Source organism: Musca domestica, unplaced genomic scaffold, assembly GCF_030504385.1.
Source record: "Musca domestica strain aabys unplaced genomic scaffold, Musca_domestica.polishedcontigs.V.1.1 12, whole genome shotgun sequence".
NCBI lineage: Eukaryota > Metazoa > Arthropoda > Insecta > Diptera > Muscidae > Musca > Musca domestica.
Window position 1 is genome coordinate 17,468,320 of NW_026712155.1, and position 21,132 is coordinate 17,489,451.

At 36.1% G+C, this 21,132-nt stretch overlaps 1 protein-coding gene across 1 annotated transcript in view; it reads left to right on the forward strand.

The window, feature by feature from the left end:
- The window catches only part of LOC101894428 (hemicentin-2), a 211,386-nt gene that overhangs the window by 110,325 nt on the left and 79,929 nt on the right, over positions 1 to 21,132 (forward strand). Inside the window, exon 2 of the mRNA XM_059118334.1 lies at positions 2,355 to 2,896. Coding sequence (XP_058974317.1) covers positions 2,355 to 2,896 — 542 coding nt within the window. The remainder of the gene's footprint in view (positions 1 to 2,354; positions 2,897 to 21,132) is intronic.

Below are 21,132 nucleotides of genomic sequence, written 5' to 3' on the forward strand. Positions count from 1 at the left end.
CAACATTTTATATAATTTCGTGGGTAAATGTGACTAGGATAACTGAGAGCAATATAGACAATGTTTCGACGCCGATTGTAGAACTCATTTTGTAGTACAAATAATAAATTTCACACAAATCTATCAGGAAATGTGGCTTAACTCGTCAAAATGCATAATTTCCGATGGTATCGTTATATGTGAGCTAAAGAAGCAATTTTATCGAAACCCGCGTCGCAGTGGCCGAAAAATGTCTCGTGAGCTGAACTTATCGCAATATTCCATTCGGCAAATATTTAAAAATGAGACCATTGAAATTCCAAAAAGTGCAAGAACTTACACTGCAACAAAAAGAAAATAGACTCAAAAGAGCTTAAGAGTTGCTTCGCTTGGCCGAAAGTGGTGAACTGCCGAATTTTGTTTTCTCTGATGAGAAAACATTCGTTGTCCAGCAGTTTGCTTGCCAAAGCGGTCAGCTGAAAATGTGTACCTTCGATTGGCCACAAGAACTCAAGCGCCGGCCATGGTGATGGTGTGGGCCACAATAACAGCCGTATTAATCAACAATCGTTAAAAATATTATGGAGGTTGTATTAAAGCCATTTTGGCCGCAGACCTTGGACATTACAACAGGAATCAGCACTATCACACTCAGCACATGCCACCCAAGAATGGTTACAAAATGAGGTTCCTCGCTTCTTTTCTAAGAAAACAATTGCCCCCAAAATCTCCGGATACCAATCCGTTGGACTGGAGTATTTTGTAAAGCAAGGCTGACACCTCACCTCAAGCAAGGTCTTCGCCTGGGAAGGGCCAAAATAACGCAGAGCAACATTCGGGCAGCGTGTGACGGTTCCATTGGCCGTTTGAAATCCATAGCTCATGCTAAAGGGGACCAATTCGGACAAATCTTAAATTATTCTAAAATTTGATGCAATTTCCGATATTAGTTGTTTTCATTCGATACGACATGGACCTACATAGGCCTTGTTTGTGATAAGCCATTACCATATTGAAATTCGAAACTTGAAATAAATGGTTTATAATGTAGCTAAAATCATCAAAATATCGTATATGGGGATGTACGGTTATATCGGAGCTTTGCGAAGACCTGGACCAGCATAGACAATTTTCTGTCACAGGCTATAGCATCCATAACGAACTTCAAATACGACATCTTAAAAAAATTCGGTGGGTTTTGTACCTACCGAGTATAGGGAGGTACTGATATATGGAGCCTATACGAAGACCTGTACCTGCATAGACAATTTTCTGTCACAGACTGTAGTTTCCATTACGAACTCTAAATACGTAATTTGAAACAATTCCGTTAAATAATGACGCTAAAATCATCAAAATACAGAATTTTGGAGGTACCGTTATATGAGGCTATACGAAGACGTGGACCAGCACAGACAATTTTTTTGTCATAGGCTCTAGTATCCATTACGAATTTCAAATACCAAATTTGAAACAATTCCGGTGAATAATGTCGCTAAAATCATCAAAATACCGAATATCGGGAGGTACGGTTATATGGGGGCTATACGAATACGTGATCCTGCACAGATAATTTTCTGTCATAAGCTGACTTCAAATACCAAAGTTGAAACAATTCTGTTGAATAAATTCGCTAAAATCATCAAAATACCGAATATCAGGAGGTACTTATATATGGGGGCTATATGAAAACGTGGACCTACATGGCCCATTTACGAACTTAACCTGCCTACTGGAAAAATAAAAACGTGTGCAAAATTTTAGCCTTCTATCTCAATTCGTTCGAAAGATTGCGCGATTACAACAGACGGACAAACGGACATAGCTAAATCGATTTAGAATTTTACGCTGATCAAGAATATATACACTTTGTTGGGTCAGACATGAGTATTTCGAGGAGTTACAAATGGAATGACAAAGTTAATATACCCTCCATAGTATGGTGGAGGGTATAAAAATGTACAAATTATGGCGTTTGACTTTGTTGCAGTGTTTTTTTCTCACCCTATATAGCAGGCTACTATATCTATAGGGCCAGAATTTGCCCAAGAAACACCTAGCCCATTTTACATCCTAGTTTTACATCCAATATCAACAACATAGTTAAATTTTTTATTCCATTGAAGCAAAAAATTTAATAATAAAAAAATATATTTCATAATTAAACAAGATAGTTAATAAATTTTTCCATATTTTCCCTTTTTCTCTCTCTCATTTTCGGTATCTTCACAAATGTAATTTGGCTGGACTTCGCTACACGTTCTTCTTTTTGCCGACCACGAAACAACCATCATTGACATCAATGCCTTGTTCTGAATAAATCTATGCCATTGGTACTTTTTGTTCTTATTGCGAACAATTCATAACCTCTGCAGCCACAAGTCAAGCCGATGTCATCAGAAAATTTGTTATAGCCTCAGCGCCACAAGAGTATCCAAGTAATAGTGGTGGCGGCGGTAGTGGTGGTGGTGGTGAAAGCGGAAATGGCTATGGCAGCACCAGTGAAAGCAGTAGTAGCAACAATTTTATTATCAGCAGCAGCAGTGGTGGTAGTGGTGGCGTTGGTAATGGTGGTAGCATAAGCATTAATAGTAATAGTAAATTAGCATCTTCTTCTTCTTCTTCGTTGTCGTCCTCTTTGTCGTTGTCTTCATCGTCGTCACCCTCAGCGTCCTCGTTAACGTCGTCACTCTCGTCATTGTCGTCGTCATCATTATTGTCCCCAGCCTCGGTTGCGGCATTCACACCATCCGCCGCCTCATCGGCGTTGGCATCTTTGGTACAGGCGGAGGCGCCGTCATTAGAAACATTTGTGTCAGCAGCATCGACATCAGCATTTGTGGAACCATATTTGGATGGTTATGCCACGACAAATGTAACGGCACAAATTGGTACACACGCATATCTGCCATGTCGGGTAAGTGTTGCCATTTAGTTGTTGTTATTATTTTTGGTTCTTTTGTTATTTGAAAATATTCTTGTTGTTGTTTGTTTTTTGTACTCATTTTCAGTTTCTTTTTGTTCTTTTCATACATTTTTAAATTTATGTCATAAATTTTACTTTCAGTTTTGAGTAATTGTAGGCCAACCAAGGCTTTGCTTTATTTAACCCATTGTGGGTTTGATTGTAACAAAATATTTTTAGTTTCCAAAAAATTTTAAATTTTCAGGAAATAAAAAAAGATATGTGGGACCTATATTCAAATCTGAACCGATTTTGATAAAATTTGGCGGAGGTATTTCCGAAGAATAGAAGATATCTGGTACCAAATATCATTGTTGCCGAATGCATATTACGAATTTGAGAGACTCAAACACCAAATCGGATGAAGCATATATATGGGAGCTATATCTATATCCGAATTTCTCCAAAATTCATGTACTTGCTTTTATACTGAATTCGGTGGGAATTATCAAAATACAGGTCATTTGGACTTATATTAGCCATTTGATGCACAATTAATCTGGAATCGGTTGAGGTTATATATGCGGGCAAAATATTAGCCATTTGGTGCACAATTAACCTGGAATCAGTTGAAGATATATGGGAGCTATATCTAAATCTGATCCGATTATCATCCATCCCCATAGTGTTCGTCCTTGGGCAAAAGAAATATTATTTGGAAATATTTTATCTCCATCGGATAAAAAATGCGACTTGCATTTTGTTCACAATACTCAAAAGCCAGCTACTCTATACCACATGTCAGACTAATAAAGTAGATGCCTATGAAACCAATCTCTTTAGCTGAGACTTCTCTGAATTCAGTTACTCTCTAATACACGGCTCGAAAGCCATTAGTCTACAGAATGGCAATATGTGACCAGAATCTCAGCAGTAAATTTTAAAAATGTGATAGACTCTAAGGCAGAATAATGTCTAAAAATTACCTCCAATAGCAGCTACTCTGTAGGAGTAATATCTGAGGCTGATATATCATTCGGTTATCACTCCAGTGGGCGCTGTGGGGCATATGCACGATAATATTGCCTCGTTGCTCAGCTGCTTTCCAGTAGGGGCCTCTGAGCCTATCTATTTTAAAGCAGTCGCCTCTGAGACCAGATACTTAGAAGATAAGGCTTTTGAAGCCGTACTCTTCATAGATGGGGCATCTTAGGTCAGATACTCTACAGCTGTGGTATTTGAGGAAAGGAGGGATAAAAGGACGAAACCCCACACCAGGGATCTTTGAGTCAAGCTACAGTGTCCTTTGGTACCAGATACTTCACCGCCTTGATTCTATGGTCAACAAGGTGGTCTTTGGGGCTAAATACTGCACAATACTGGCCTCTAAGACCAAATATTTATATATGTTACCTTTGTAGTCGAATACTTTATAGATGGGTATTCTGAGGCCAGATACTCTACAGTGTAGTATTTAAGAAAAGCGAATCTAGTTTGACCACCTACACCTGGACCACCAACTGGTGGGTAATAAGACAGAAACCGCTTATCAGGGACTTGCTAGATTATAGAAATGGCCTCTGCCCATATAAAAGTGGTACCAGCTAGTCCCCCGCGGTGGCCCTGTGTTCAGCTTCTGTTCAATTGTCGTCTTTGAGGCTAAAGACCATACTATAGTGGCCTCTGAGGCCGATGAACGATGTGGTCTCTGAGGGTATCAACACAAGACTTGTTCTTGTTATTGTATTAGCTATAGATGAGTGGTTCGATTTCTCCTAATCCGGTGCCAAAACTACACTGATCTGTATAGGCAGCTGTTCAGTTCTTCAACTGCAGTGGAATGGGTGCGGCTCCGAAGATCCGAGGATGTTAGTCAGACCTGCCGTATAGGCTTCTTGATCTAGGGGCTCTCTCACTTATGGCGTTGGACTTCCTCTCTGGATCGTGTAGGTCAATCCTGACACGCCTGTTTGTGGTAGTCCTATTTATCATACGAAATGGACCCTGCTTTTCGTCGTCCTTCTCAACTCCTTCATATCTTGCGATTTTTCCGGAAGCAAAGTCTTCTCCCGCGGCTCTAACTTTAACTCCATGCAGAATTTCATGTGGATATGACGATAATTGTGACCGGTAGAGTAATTAAAAATTATCATGGACAGGCGGACGGAAACAAAAAAAAATATTTCGGCGCTCTTAAGCCATCGTGTTACTTAGTTTTTTGATCAGCAAAAGGTCAAGCAATTTACCAGCAGAAAAGTCTGAAACATTTGCCCTCAACAGTACGGGACCTTCGGACCAACTACTCTTTCGTAATAACATTTGAGGACAGCTCATCTTCACAGCATAGCCCTCTATGGCCAGCATTTCTACCAGTACACCAGATCATAGACGTATGAGTGATTTCATATATTTCGCATCACTCATACGCAGAGTGTTCTACTGGTATATGATGCCAGTTATTCTACAGTAGTATTGACGCTTACAGCATCAGCGTCTGAGGCCAGCTTACATGCAGCAGAAGCCACTGACACCAGCTATACTTTAGTAATATCCAGCCATGCAACTCTTCATAAGATATCTACTTTCTTCAAAAGATATCTACTCTGAGCGGTAAGTACTCTGAGACGGGGATCTCTGAGCTCGCCTATTCAATAGTTCGGGTATCTGATTAGCTGTGCTTTACATTAGGGGCTTCAGTTTGAACAAACCTCGATCCGAGATTATAGTTTATAAAAATTTATGTTTATTATTTTAAGACAACAGCTCCGTCAATTCCTAAAAAGAAATTAAGAATAGGAACAAAAAAATACCAAGTCTAAGACTATTCATTTAAAAAATCCACAAACCATTAAAATACGAAATATCAGAGCACTATATTCAGTGAATGCATGTGTTCATTCGAACTTCAAATAACAAATTTCAAACATGGGTCTATATTGACAAACCCCGAAAGACCCATTGCAAACTTTAAACATCTCTTCAGACTTTATAAATCCACCTCTGGGAAAATTGTTCATTTCCATGTTTTTCAAAAAAAAATTGAATTAGGGTTCTTATTAAATGTTTTTTTTTTTTTTCAAGTTTCCTATTTTCCGAATAAAATGTAACATTTCCAAATGCCATGGGTTTAAAAATACCAAACTTTAACATTTCATTCATATCAAAGCCACATACCTACCTTTCAACCACATTTTCCTTGTTACAAGTCATGTAGTCATTACTAAACCCAAGGTTTCCCCTCTGCACCCCTCCCCCACTTTAATTTACGCGTATGCTTCCTTCGTTTGGCAATTTTTGGTTAGTTGTTTGTTAAACCATTTCCCATTCGAAAATTTTAAGAAATATTTTTGTTTGGATTGTCGGTTTTCCCCAAAACATTATTTCTTTGCACTACGACTTGTTTACATTTGTTATTATTTCAGTTGTTGTTTGTGTTATTCTTGGCAGGGATAACAGTGGAAATTATTATTTCAACACAGAGAAAATTCGAGCAGAGGCAAACCACCGCTACCACCTCTCCATTCTTAGTTAATTCTCCTCTATATTGACGCACGTACCGAAAAGACGGCGAAAAGAAAAACATTGCATGGTGTTTGTGTGCTCTGTGTGTGGGTATTTGTTTTATATTTGTCATAATTATTTTTTAATATCAAACCATTAATTTTTATTTAATTGTAGTTATGAATGTTGTTATTTTCCTTCTGCTTCTCCTCGTCTCCTTCCAAATTCTTGTTTACATTTCCATTTATTATTACATTTTTGTTTTGTTACGTATTCCTCGCCATCGACGATTACAGGAAACTATGAGGGGTGGGCGAGGCGAAAATCAAGAGGTGTCGAAATTTTTTGGCGTAAACGCCCCACAACACAATCACGATACGACTTTTAACAATAAGCCACAAACAACAACAACAACTACTACTACTACTACTACTACCACAATAAAAACAACAAAAATCATTAATTATGAAAAACACTATGACTTGATGTTTTGCTGGATAATGTCATTTCATTTGTCATACGCCATGAGGTATCACCTGGTGTGGTGTGGTGCCGTGTGGTTGTAGGAAAACAAGCTAGCAAGCCAAAAGGGAAACAAATAAAAAACTAGGACTAATAAAATGTCACAAATTAGCAGGTGCGTGAGTTTTGTATTCATAGCCGCTTTAATTGTATTTTAATTGGCCACAAAAATACCAGAATATAATAGTTGAGGAATGACATTGACGCGTAACATTCTAGAATGTGTAAATTGGTTGATGTAATGATAGTTTGATGATAGGGATTTAATATGAGTGGGGGTTTGGTAGGCCATAAAAAGGGAAAGGAGGTTTTAATAAAATATGCAAACAATATGAACCACGATTATAACTTTCAAAAAATTAAGCAATAATCGTTACTAGCTTTCTATTAATCGAAGAAAAAAACGAATTATATAAAAAATAACACTTATAGCTCTTATAAATCCAAAAATATTTAAATCGAAAACCACAATTGTTATTTTATGGAAGAAATATCTCTTCAATTTCCATCAAGGCTGTAGACGTGGATTAAAAAAATTATTTTTAATTACCATAAAGGCCACAAACTTGAATTTTTCAAAACTTTTCAACGGCAATATAGGCTATAATCCTTGATTTTTAGGAAAAGTTTGAAGCGATAATCAAGGATGCTATGACATCAAAATATTTTATCTGAAACTCAAACAATTATTGCTCTACTAGAGTCTTGAAAACTGTTCTCTGACCCCTACGATTATAGCTAAAAATTAAAAATATTGATAAAAACTTAACGACTATATTTTACCAAAAAAAATGTTTTTTTAAAACATTCCGAATTGTATCTCTGATTGCCCATATAAAACAAAATTCTTCAAAAAGTTCATGATAATAGCACCAATGGCCCATGAAAAATTCTTAAAAAAAAAAAACAACTGTCATAGCTTGTTATCTTTAAAAATTTGATTCTTTGAAAAATGCAAGCCCATTAGGTCCAAACCTATTTTGGCCGATTTTTTGAATTAATATCCTACAACCCTGTAAAAATGTTACCTTTGTTTTTTTTACGGTAACATTGGCAATGTAGTTTCGCCCTCTGTCATGTCGATAGGCATTCCAAAAATGTTCACACAAAAAGTTGTGATCTATTTAAGCAGCTAAAACCAAACGTCATTCAAAATTCAAGGCTCCTGCCCTGTTTCAAATATTAACATTAGGCGAAATTCCGATCCGATTGGTCTTGGGACCTGTAGAATGACACCAAAATCAGGCTTTTGGTCCTTTTCAACCCCTAAATATATTTCGAATATTTTCAAAATCAATAAGATTCTGTTTTGGTCCTAACCCAAACCCCATGAAACATTTCGTGAGGATCGGACGATTGCGACCTGTATGTAATACCCTATGTTGAAGGACATACAAAATATTATTAAATGTACATGCATTTGACAAAAACAAGTAAGTAAAGGCTATAGCCGTACGAGGCCGACCATGTGATACCCTACAACACAATAATATGTTGGAAAGCCTCCTTAGGTCCCAACACATTTTGGTTGATTATTTGAAATAATGCCATATAGTCCGGCAAAAATGTTACCTTCGGTTTTTGCCGTGGATATTTCCCTTATTATATAAGGTGAGATAAATCAACTGCAACAAGGTCGAAAGCCATAATTTGCAACATCTTTTAAATTTAATTGAATGAAAGCAAAAAAGGTAGGAAATAGCATCAAATTTTAGAATAAGTTTAGATTTGTTCCAATTGGTCACCTTTGGCACGAATTACTGCCTTCAAACTGACAATGTAAAAATATAAAAAATAAAATTAAAAAATAATTTGTTTAAGTACCATCAATAAATGTGAACTTTTAAAAAAATATTTCTTGAAGCTCCATCAAGAAACGTTGATTTTTAAATAACACTTTTCAAGGACCATGGGTGACGCTTCCTAATCGTGGATTTTTGTAGAATATTTTTTCAAGAATTATCAAAAAACTAAAATTTATAAAAAATTTTATTCAAGTATGAACAAAAATGTTGAGTTTTTCTAAAGAATATTTTTTAAAGACCATTAAAACAGGGTGAAATATGAAAAAATGCAACAAAGTCAAAATCCAATATTTTTAGATTTTTTTTTTAATTTTATTGAATGAAAGCAAAAAATGCCGAAAATGGCATCAAATTTTAGTATAAGTTTATATTTGTCCGAATTGGTCACCTTTGGCACGAATTATGGCCTTCAAACGGCCAATGAAATTGTCACACGCTGTCCGAATGTTGCTCTGCGGTATTTTGGCCCATTCCCGGCGCCAAGCGCTTGCTTGAGGTGATCGACACTTTGGTATTTTTAGTGCCAACCTTGCTTTTCAAAATAATCCAGACACAATAGTGCAACGGATTGGTATCCGGAGATTTTGGTGGCCACTGTGCGCTGGAAATGAAGCGAGGAAGCTCATTCTGTAACCATTCATGGGTGACGCTTCCTGTTGGAATGTCCAAGGTCTGCGGTCAAAATGTTTGCGTGTCCAAGAATTTTATACACCCTCCAGAATATTTTCGCGATAATATTCGGCATTTATTCGGATGCCACTGTTGATTAAAACGAGTAGAGAGCGACCATCTGCTTTTATGGCGGCCCACACCATCACCATGGCCGGCGCTTGAGTTCCGGTGGCCAACCGTAGGTACACATTTTCAGCTGACCTCTTTGGCAAGTAAACACGATCATTTTTTTGTTTGTTTACAAACTGCTGGACAACGAATGTTTTCTCATCGGAGAAAACCGAATTCGGTAGTTTAACACTTTCCGCCAAGCGAAGCTACTCTTTAGCTCTTTTGAGTCTATTTTCTTTCTGTTGGGGTCTAAGTTCTTGCACTTTTTTGAATTTCAATGGCTTTACCCCGAGCTCATTTTTCAATATTTGTCGAATGGAATATTGCGATATGTTCAGCTCCCGAGCCATTTTTCGGCCACTGCGACGCGTGTTTCGATCAAGTCACTTCTTTACTTTTCGAACCATTTCTGCTGATGTTGCAGGTTTCTTCCGTCCACTTCCTTGACGTCGGGCTACACTACAGGTATCACGGTAACGAGCGATGGTACGAGACACAAAAGATTTTTTCACTTTTAATTGCTGGAGTGTTCAAATGGTAGCCACTTCTGGTTTTCCGGCCAAATATATCACGCTTAAATTCCATCACGAATAAGTTTTTTCTGCAAATTTCTCACCAAAATGCCTTTGTTCGCTTGTAAACAGTAATGATGAGCTGTCACTGGAATAATTATTACAGCTGTCGGACGAGTGGCTTAGAAATGACAGTAGTCTGAAGTTGGTTGCAGTTTTTTTATCTCACCCTGTACATTTTTGTTTTCTTGGAGTAGAGGGAGTAGAGAACCCGAAATTTGTTATTGTACCGCTCTAGGCACTAAGGCGAGGTGCATTCTCCTCGTTACCTTGGCATATTGCGGACCTATTTTTATTTTTTTTTATTTTGATGTCAAAATATTTAATGTTAAGTCCTTTAAGTTTGCATATCTCCGAGTTTTTTGTATTGTATTTCAAATTAATAACTTCATTTTTTAGTCAAGTGTCCGCTCATATTCTACTTCATGCCGTTTTTTTCAAGTTTATATTTGGAATGTTGAATGCTTTATCAATGTTTGATTTGAGGAATTATAAAACCTGGTAATATTATTTTTAATTTTTTTTATTTAGATCATAAATCTACCTAACATAGGCTCCATAAACATTATGATGGGATATGGTCCAAACCACTATTGTATTTAATGAGCTATCGCTCTAGAAGTGTCAAGAAATGAATTTTCCCATCGAAGCATCAAACCAGTTTTCTGTAAACTTTTTCGAGTTATGACTCACTTCAACATAAGAATTGAAGTAAAAATCTCCCGAATTTGAATTTCTTATTATTTTCAATTGTATATGGAATTCTATATCAACCTCATTTATGGGAGGTTGATCCATGTACAGTGGATTTGCCAACCCACAACGATTGTGTTGGAAAAAAGAACGAAATCCTTCACTTATAATTGAAACAAAACTTTACCCCAATACCTCTAACAATAATAGAATTATCAATTTCAAATTTATTATATAAGAATCATCTGACACCTATATACAACAATGCGGACTTGTCCTTTAGGAAACTGAAACTTCCTCGCGTAGCTGTGATAGTCCTTAATTTACTTATTTTTCATGATTTTTATCATAGAACAATAACTACACCCTGTACTTTCTTAAAAAAATATTATTTAAAGAACTTGCCTCTAAAACACTATAAGTTTAATTTTTCTACTAAAAATATTTAATTCCTTAAAAAGAAACCCACCGACGACCACACCCCATGTTATTATTATATTTATTGGTTTTCTCACATTAATAAACCCATATTTATTATTTTGTTGTCTTTCGTTTTTTTTTTCTGCCTCTTCTCTGTTTATTTTCCTCAGGGTCATAAACAATTTGCCTTCCTTTTCCATTTCATTTCCCGTATTTGTGGGAGGCAGGGTGCAAAAATTTGGAATGTGGAGCCAGGAATAAAATTAACCATAAAGAAAGCAAAAAAACAGAAGAATTTTGTGTTATGACCGGTCGGTCATAATGTTCCTGGACACTTGAAAAGTCTATTAAAACCTTAGTTATGGAACACAGCACAAGGCCACATGACGGTCCTTTCGGGTTCCTTAGCTATGTATCTTGCTTGTGGTGGTGTAGGTAATGTTTTTGTTTTTCCGGCCTATGTTTTGGTAGAGAGGAGAGACGTTGTTGATGAAAACAAAAATATTTTGTAGGCCTGCTCACATTAAGGTTTCGGGTGACAGCATAAATAATAATAATAAAAAAACACAAAATATTGAACATTGTGATAAACTGAAAACAAGAATTTCATAATAATTTTATGACAAACATTAAATTATTTACAAGGTTATATTTTATGTTTACACAGCTCTTCGCATTTCGGGCTCAACATTAAAAATTATGCCTGAATTAAAGTTGATTGTTGGAATTTTATTGCGGTCAACATGAAAAATCTGAAGTTATGTGTACTGTCCGTGTGTATGTATGTAGGTATGCGTCATGTTTAAAAATGTTAATAATCGATTTTAATGGACTTGCTCCATTTTTAAAATAATGAACTTACACCAAGCTCTCCTTTGTGTTGCTTTTGTTTTTGCCGGGACCAACAAAAGTGTAATAAATTCAACCGAAACAAATTGGCTATTGTCGTCATGGCGACAGAACGTTCTTTTTTTTAACGATACACTTTAATTTTAGGTCAAAATGGTTCATGCGTTTGGGGGAATCTTGTGCGATGGGGGGTGAGCTGTGAAAAGAGAGCGATGAACAATAGTCGTGTTGGCATTTATTCGTGGAAAAAGGGACGATGAATAATACGTTTCATGCAAACCCTTAATAATTGGTTTATAAACAACGATATTCTAAGCTAGAAAAATAAATTGAGTAAAATATTGATTCTGATTACATTAATCTGGCGCAAAAAAAAGATTATGTGAGCTTGATTTCCAGGAAGGCTCATTTGCTGTGCATGTACATGTTTCTGAAATACCATTTGTTTTTAAAAAAACGAAATGGCGACGTTAATTTTTAGGGAAAAGGGATATTGGATTATTTTAGATACTTCTTTAAAGGACCTTTAAGGCTGCAAATGTGGATTTTTTTATATATATTTTTTAGGACGATGGGGGCGTGCCTTTTTTTTTTTTTTGAAAAATATATATTTTAAGGATCGTCAAAGCTATAGTCATGAATTTAAAAGAACAAGGCTTATAAAGGATTTATAATAATATTTTTTTGGGACAGTCAAGTCTTCAAATGTGGATTTTTTTAAAGATTTTTTTTCAAGGACCTCCAAGGCTTCAAACTAATTTTTTTAAAGATTTTTTTCAAGACCCTCAAGGCTTTAAACGTGGATTTTCTAAAGAACTTTTCCAAGGACCATCTAGACTTCAAACCTTTATTTTTTGGAGAATTGTTCCCAAGGACCAAAAGTCTTCAAAGATTTTTTTAAACCATCAAGGCTTTAAACTGAATTGTTTAAAGGATTTTTTTTCAAGGACAATCAAGGCTTCAAGTATGGATTTTTTAAATAATCTTTCCAGGGACTATTTAGGCTACAAACCTTACTTTGGAGAATTTTTTCCAAGAAGCAAAAGGCTTCAAACGTGAGTTTTTTAGGCAATTTTTCCCCGGACTATATATTGGATTTCAAAGAAGATTCTTCAGGGAAAATTAATACTTCAAATTAGGATATTTTAAAGAAGAACCATCAAGGCTTCGAACGTGGATTTTCTAAAGATTTCTTCCAAGGACCTTTTAAAGACTTTTTTTGGGGACCATCAATGCCGAAGGCCTGGATTTTTTAAAGAATTTTTCCAAGGACCTTTAAGGACAAAGGCGTGGATTTTTTAAAGATTTTTTCCAAGTAACATTAAGGACACAAACCTGAATTTTCTAAAGGATCATTGGTGGCACAAAATGTATTTTTTAACGAATTTTTACAAGGACTATCAAGGATTCACACGTGGATTTTCAAAGATCATTAATGCTAAATACCTGGATTTTTAAAGTATATTTTTCAAGGATCATTTGGAACACAAGCGTGGATTTTTTAAGGAAGTTTTTCCAAGGACCATCAATGCTCCATAAATGTTTTTTTTAAAATTTTTCTAAGTATCATCAAGGCTTCGAACGTGGATTTTCTAAAGATTTCTTCCAAGAACCACCAAGGCTTCGAACATGGATTTTTTAAAGATTTTTAAAGTATATTTTTCAAGGATCATTGGGAACACAAGCGTGGATTTTTTAAAGAAGTTTTTCCAAGGACATTCAATGCTCCATAAACGTTTTTTTAAGATTTTTTCCAAGTATCATCAAGGCTTCGAACGTGGATTTTCTAAAGATTTCTTCCAAGGACCATCAAGGCTTCGAACATGGATTTTTTTAAGATTTCTTCCAAGGACCATCAAGGCTTCCAACGTGGATTTTCTAAAGATTCCTTCCAAGGACCATCAAGGCTTCCAACGTGGATTTTCTAAAATTCCTTCCGAGGACCATCAAGGCTTCCAAAATGGATTTTCTGCTTTGGGTTGTTTAAAGAATTTTTCCAAGGATCATTGGGGCACAAAATGGATTTTTTAAATAATTCTTCCAAGAACCACTAAGACCACAAACTTGATTTTTTTAAAGGATCATGGGGGCACAAAACGGATTTATTAAAGTTTTTTTATTTCAAAGACCATCAAGGACACAAAGGTTGATTTTTTAAAAAATATTTTTCAAGGATCATCAAACACACAAAGCCAGTTTTATTTTAAGAATATTTTTAGGACCATTAGTGACACAAATGTGGATTTTTTAAAGAATGTTATTCAAGGATCATAAGAACACAAAGTTGGATTTTTAAAGAATATTTTTCAAGGATCATTAAGGACACAAATATGGATTTTTAAGATTTTTCCATGGAAAATTAAAGATTGAAATGTGATTTTTTTTAAGATTTTTTCCAAGGACCATCAACGCTAAATTTTTTAAAGAAATTTTCCAAGGACCATCTGGGACACATAGGAGGATTTTTTGAAGAATTTATTCCAAGGAACATCGAGCCTTCAAAAATAGTTTTTTTAAAGAATTTTTCTCAATGACCTTCAAAGGTAGATTTTTTAAAAAAGTTTTTCAAGGACAATCAATGCTTTAAATGTGGATTTTTAAGGAATATTTTTCAAATATCATCAGGGACACAAAGGTGGATTTATTGAAGTATGTTTTCCAAGGATCATCAAGCCTTTCTGAAGGATCAATATGGTTCACAAAGTTGGATTTTTAAAGGATATATTTCAGGGATCATCGGGGACACAAACGTGGATTTTTAATGAATATTTTTTTTCGGAGATTATCAAGGATACTACGGTGAATTTTCTTAAATTCCAAGGACTATTAAGCCTTCAAACGAGAGTTTTTTGTAAAGGATCAATAGGGGTCACAAAGTTTGTTTTTGAAGGATATTTTTCAGGGATCATTGGGGCCACAAACGTGGATTTTTTAATAAATATTTTTGGGCGATTATCAAGGATATAAAGGTGGACTTTTGTAAAGGATATTTTGCAAAGACCGCCATGCCATCAATCGTGGATTTTTTAAAGAATTTTTCCAAGGACCAATAAGACAGAAAATCCTCTCGTTTATAGAGACTTCGAGGCTGGCCTTACGCTCGACTACATAGACTCCCTGGACTGGCCTTCAGCTTGTCTATAGAGACTCCCTGGCCTGACCTGCCTTCATCTCGTCTATAGAGACTCCCTGGCCTGACCTGCCTTCATCTCGTCTATAGAGACTCCCTGAGACTTCATCTCGTCTATAGAGACTCCCTGATTCGTCAGCTCGTCTATAGAGACTCCCTGATTCGTCAGCTCGTCTATAGAGACTCCCTGATTCGTCAGCTCGTCTATAGAGACTCCCTGATTCGTCAGCTCGTCTATAGAGACTCCCTGATTCGTCAGCTCGTCTATAGAGACTCCCTGATTCGTCAACTCGTCTATAGAGACTCCCTGAGCCTTCAGCTCGTCTATAGAGACTCCCTGAGCCTTCAGCTCGTCTGTAGAGACTCCCTGAGCCTTCAGCTCGTCTGTAGAGACTCCCTGAGCCTTCAGCTCGTCTGTAGAGACTCCCTGAGCCTTCAGCTCGTCTATAGAGACTCCCTGAGCCTTCAGCTTGCTGTTGAGACTCCCTGGCCAGTCGTTCAGCTCGTTTATAAAGACTCTCTGAGCCTTCAGCTCGTCTATAAAGACTCTCTGAGCCTTCAGCTCGTCTATAGACACTCTTTGTTCCTTCAGATCGACTATAGAGACCCCCTGGCCAACAGCTCGTCTATAGAGATTACCTCAGCCCTCAGCTTTCCTATAGAGATTCTTTGGCCTTTCAAAATTTATACGGCGATTCCTTAAGCCTTCAGCTTTTCTGTAGGGACTCCTCTAGCTTTCAGCTTGTCTATAGAGGCTCCCTGAGCCTTTAGCTCGTCTTCAAGAACTCAATGGCCTCAGGCTCATCTACAAAAATGCTCAGCCCTCGATTTCTTAACAGAGCACTTCAATCTATTTGATCGTCCTCGTTGATTTTCCGTCCCTTTGGCCATCTGCAATGATTTCTTCTCCCATTTCATCTTTTCCATCTCAACTGTCCAAACAATTTTGTCTTCTCCCCTCATAAATTTCCAGGTTTTTTTATATCTTCTTCCTCACCGCTTCGCTGTAAAAACACATTCCTTTAATTCTTTTTTGGGCTCATATTATCGAAAGAAAAAAAAACGATTTGAAATATGATATTTCCCTTGTTAATGTTGACTTCATTAACTACAAAATGCTTCATTAAATACAAATTATTTGCAATTCTCATAATTGTGGCTGATGCCATGACAAGTGTCAAATACCATTGAAATCGCAATATCAATGAAATTTAAAACGCAGAGCTTTCCCCGGGCTTAGAAAATGGAAAGTCGTGGAATAATGTTTTGAAATTTCTTTTATTTCACATGACTTCCTCGAATTAAAAGAAGTGGTGGTGGTGGTTGTCTGTGTAAATTGCAAAGACCACAAAAAGATTGCTTCCAGGCTTCATTGGCCAGCAAGGAGTAGAGATTTGAAATTAAGAGGCGTTCCTTTTTGTTATTCACAATACCCTGACACTTCTTAGGAAAATCAAGTAATATTCTTCCCTTCCCCTCCCTATTCATCCACCATGCATAGGGTTAAATGCCAACGCTGGCTGGCATACAAATTATTTAATTAGTTCTTAATTATTATTAACGTTACTTTGATATCGTGCAACGAGCATTGTTATTTCAAAACTACAATTGTCATTCTTTCATTGGCAAAGGAATTCAAATTTAATTTCATTCATTACGCTATACAATCTAATTAAAATAACAGACATACATTTTGACCTCTCACCCCCTGGATCTTGCCTCTTAATAGCATTGTAGTTGAAACGTTGATAATCATTACCATGACATTCATTGTTATTTTAAGATTTCATAGTTAGCATCATTGTCCTTTGGCCACAAACTTACACACACACACCGAGACACAGGAAACAAAGGCCATAACATTCAAAGGAACCGTGACAGGCTGGAATATCGAAGACATTATGCACGGGGCCATGGGCCAATTATTGTTATTGTAGTGCTGTAATCCAATGTTGATTTTTTTCGTTTTGGATGAATGATTGAATAATTTGATTTATAACACATTGCCTTGGTTATCATTTTGAAAATGGGTATTGTGGCTTAACCTCTGCCCGTCCTCCTCTTCCACGCCACAATCACGCTCTTATCTATAATTAAATATTTTCATTGTTGATTACATGGAATATCCTTTATGCCATACATGTCAATAGGTCACGAATACTTTGACTGATTATCTGTTGCATATTCGTTTACATCATTAGCTATAATAATATGCGAAGTAAATTAGTTTACTATCGGAAAGCTAACAAGGGCAAATTGATGTGGCATTCAACAGGCATGGAATATTTCAAAATTATCTCTTTGTCGGGAAAGTCACTGTTAATGAATAAAATCTTCGGAGTTTGAGAATATTCTCATGAGAAATTATATCCAGATTTCTTGTAACTCTTGGACTCTTAAAAAATCGACAACTATCGAGGTTAAGGTCGTTAAAAAAAATGTCCCAAAAACCGCAATACAGTTACTACAATGGTGGTTTTTTTTTAGAAAATGACCACAACTTCAGCCTTAGATCGTAGAAAAAATCAAGACAACAGTCTTTGAAAAATATTCTAAGAAAAAAAAATCAAAATCGACTTCATTCTTTAGAGTTTTTACCGAAAATGGAAAAGCACTGAATGTATTCCAGCTAAAAATCTAAAACCGAAGAATTGCTACAAAATATTAAACAAGTAAAAAAACATTAAGTTCTGCCCGGCCGAACTTCTAATGCCCTCCACCATTGGGTAAAAAAATATTTTTATATAATAGTATCTGAATTTAAAATTTCGTGAGTAAATATGACTATGGTTATGAAAATACCAAATATAGGTGGATATCATTACATGTCCGCTATAGGAGAACGTGGACCTAAATATTCAATGTTCTGTTACCAGAGCTAGAACACATTATAAACTACAAATAACAATCTTTAGACAAATCCGTGGAAAAATGTTGCAAAAATCATCAAAACACCGAATATCGGAAGGTACCGTTGTATGGGGACTATACAGAAACGTGGACCTAAATATTCAATGTTCTGTCACAAGAGCTAGAACACATTATAAACTACAAATAACAATTTTTAGACAAATCTGTGGAAAAATGTTGCAAAAATCTTCAAAACACCGAATATCGGGAGGTACCGTTGTATGGGGACTATACATAAACGTGGACATATATATACAATGTTTCGCCACCGGAGCTGGAACCTATTATGACTCACAATTACCAATTTTTAGACCAATTCGTGGTAAATTGTGGCAAAAATCATCGAAACACGGAATATCGGAAGGTACCGTAATATGGGGGCTATACGAAGACGTGGACCTGCACAGGCAATTTTCCGTCATAGGCTGTAGTATTCATTACGAACTTCAAATAATAAATTTGAAATAGTTCCGGTAAATAATGTCTCTAAAATCATCAAAATACCCAATATCGGGAGGTACCGTTATATGTGGGCTATTCGAAGGCGCGAGAGGCTCCTACATGGCTCATTTTCAATACCAAAAGTCCTGCAGACAAAATGCACATTTGAGTAAAATTTTATCAACCTACTTCGGAAGCTAGAGTGATTTCCACAGACGGACGGACTTTGCTAAATCGACATAGCATTTTATGCGGATCAAGAATATATATACTTTGTGGGGTCTAAAATGTATATTTCGAGGTGTTCCAAACGGAATGACAAACTTAATATACCCTCCATACTATGGTGGAGGGTATAAAAATGGAAAACACTAAAGAGTCCTGTTAAAATTTTTAAACTTAAGAATTGCAAGAAAATAGTACAAAAAATCCAGAACTGCACTATTCTTCACAGTATTCAAAATTAAGTCCACAATCCTTTAAAAATATACTGAAACAAATATGCAAATATATAATCCATATAAGCCCATAATATTGCCATGATATTTTCCACAAAAATATTTTTAGTATCCCTTAAAAATATTCTAAACCTTTCCAGGAATGTAGGTTTTAAAGTCCACCCCAAAATATTGTCTAAAAATCCCAAGTATATTCCTTTGAAATTATTTTTAAAATATGGTTGTTAAAATCGCTAAAAATATAATCTATAAGAGATCCACGAATATAGTCCACAGAACCTTATAAAACCAATCTAAAACAATTCTAGAAAAATAGTCCTTTGAATTCAAAAAACTTCTCGTAAACAAACCCAGTGGTGTAGCTCATAGAAAAAATTTAAAAATATAGACCTTAAGATATATTCTAAAACATTTTCAGGAATATAATCCTTAAACTCATTTAAAAATGCTCTAAAATAGATCGAAAGATCTTCAATTTTTTCTAGGACCTATATTAGAATTTTATAATAAATGTCGTTTAAGAGGAGTTTTTGACTATATTCACAACTAAGGACCAAAAAGACCCCTCATCGAAATACCGGCTTAGACACTAGGTCTCTTTGGACCAAATCCGTTTCAGGGCATTTGGAGTCGATATAGCGATGTCCGTCAGTCCGTCTGTCTGTCTCGTGCGCACGAAAACTCTCAAAGGGAGTATCCAATTTGGTACAACCTTGGTGCATCGTAATTTAATTATCAAACATAGATCGAGTTCGAAGATGGGCAATATCGGTTACTCCTAGTGATACCTCCCCCACAAAAGGTCGAAATTTTCAAAAAATATTTTACTGCAGAGAAAGAGAAAGGATAATCCAATTTTGCTCCAACTTTGCCTGTATTTTCACATCAATGCTATGTCAAGTGCGAAAATGGAAAATATCGGTGCACTCCACTAAGGATGTCTTTACAAAGGGTTAACATTTTGAATAACTATAACTCTTATAAATGTGATGTAATCGGACAAAGGGTCAAAGTTTTTAATAACCAAAACGATTATAAAATCCGGTATCTTCATATTTCACACATCCCATTATTTCTACTAACACAAGATCTGATGTGAAGATGGAGTATATCTGTCCACTACTTGTGGTACCTCCCCCACAAGGCGTAAAAATTTTTATTATCTATGAAGCTCATAAAATGTGAAATTAATATCTGATTCAATTCAGACTGTTATGATTACTCAAAATCTTAAGGAGTGGGTTCTGAAGGAATGGGCCAATATTGTCCATTTCATATCGGACCTAAATAAATACGATATAAATATTGCGAGGTGCCAAGTTTGGTCTAGATTGGTAGCTTCATCATAAAATCCATATTCATCCCAAGTTTTTGGTTGACAAAAATATTTAGATATAGGAAATTTAACCTTACAACACAGGTTGGGGTTATTATATGCAAATTGCAATTATCGGCCGATCCTCAAAAGGGTAGGGTTAGGCTCAGTAGGTCTATCTCCTATTGTTTTGAGAGATGTCCGTATTATATTTAGGGGTTGAATTGGACCAAAAAATGTTCCTTATTTTTCTGCCGTTATAAATGTCCCAAATAGAAACCAAAGGACACGAAATCTCGCATGAAGTTAGAGTTTAGGACAGCGGGTAGAATGGATCACTACTTTTGTGTAAAAAAAATACCAACATTTCCATTATACCTAAACGCTGAAAATATCTTACAGACGAAATCTAAAATACACAAAAGGCTAACGTCTGGCTTTTTATACCCTACACCACATAGTGGTAAGGGTATTATGTCTTTGTGCATTTGTTTGTAACATGGAGAAGGAAACGAGATAGACCCATAGTTACTTTTGAGAACCTTCATAGAATCACTTTCTGAGTCGATTTATGCATGTCAGTCCGTCTGTCCGTCCGTCCGTCCGTCCGTCCGTCTGTCCATGTATTCTTGTGAACAAAATGCAGGTCGCATTTATTATCCGATTGAGATGAAATTTTCCAAACAATATTTTTTTGGAACAAGGACGAACCCTATTGAAATTGGTGAGAATCGGATCAAATTTAGATATAGCTCCCATATATATCTTCATCCGATTTCGGGTTAAATGTGCACCAAATATCCACTATCAGTCCAAATTACCTGAATTTTGGCACATGTGACCGAGATT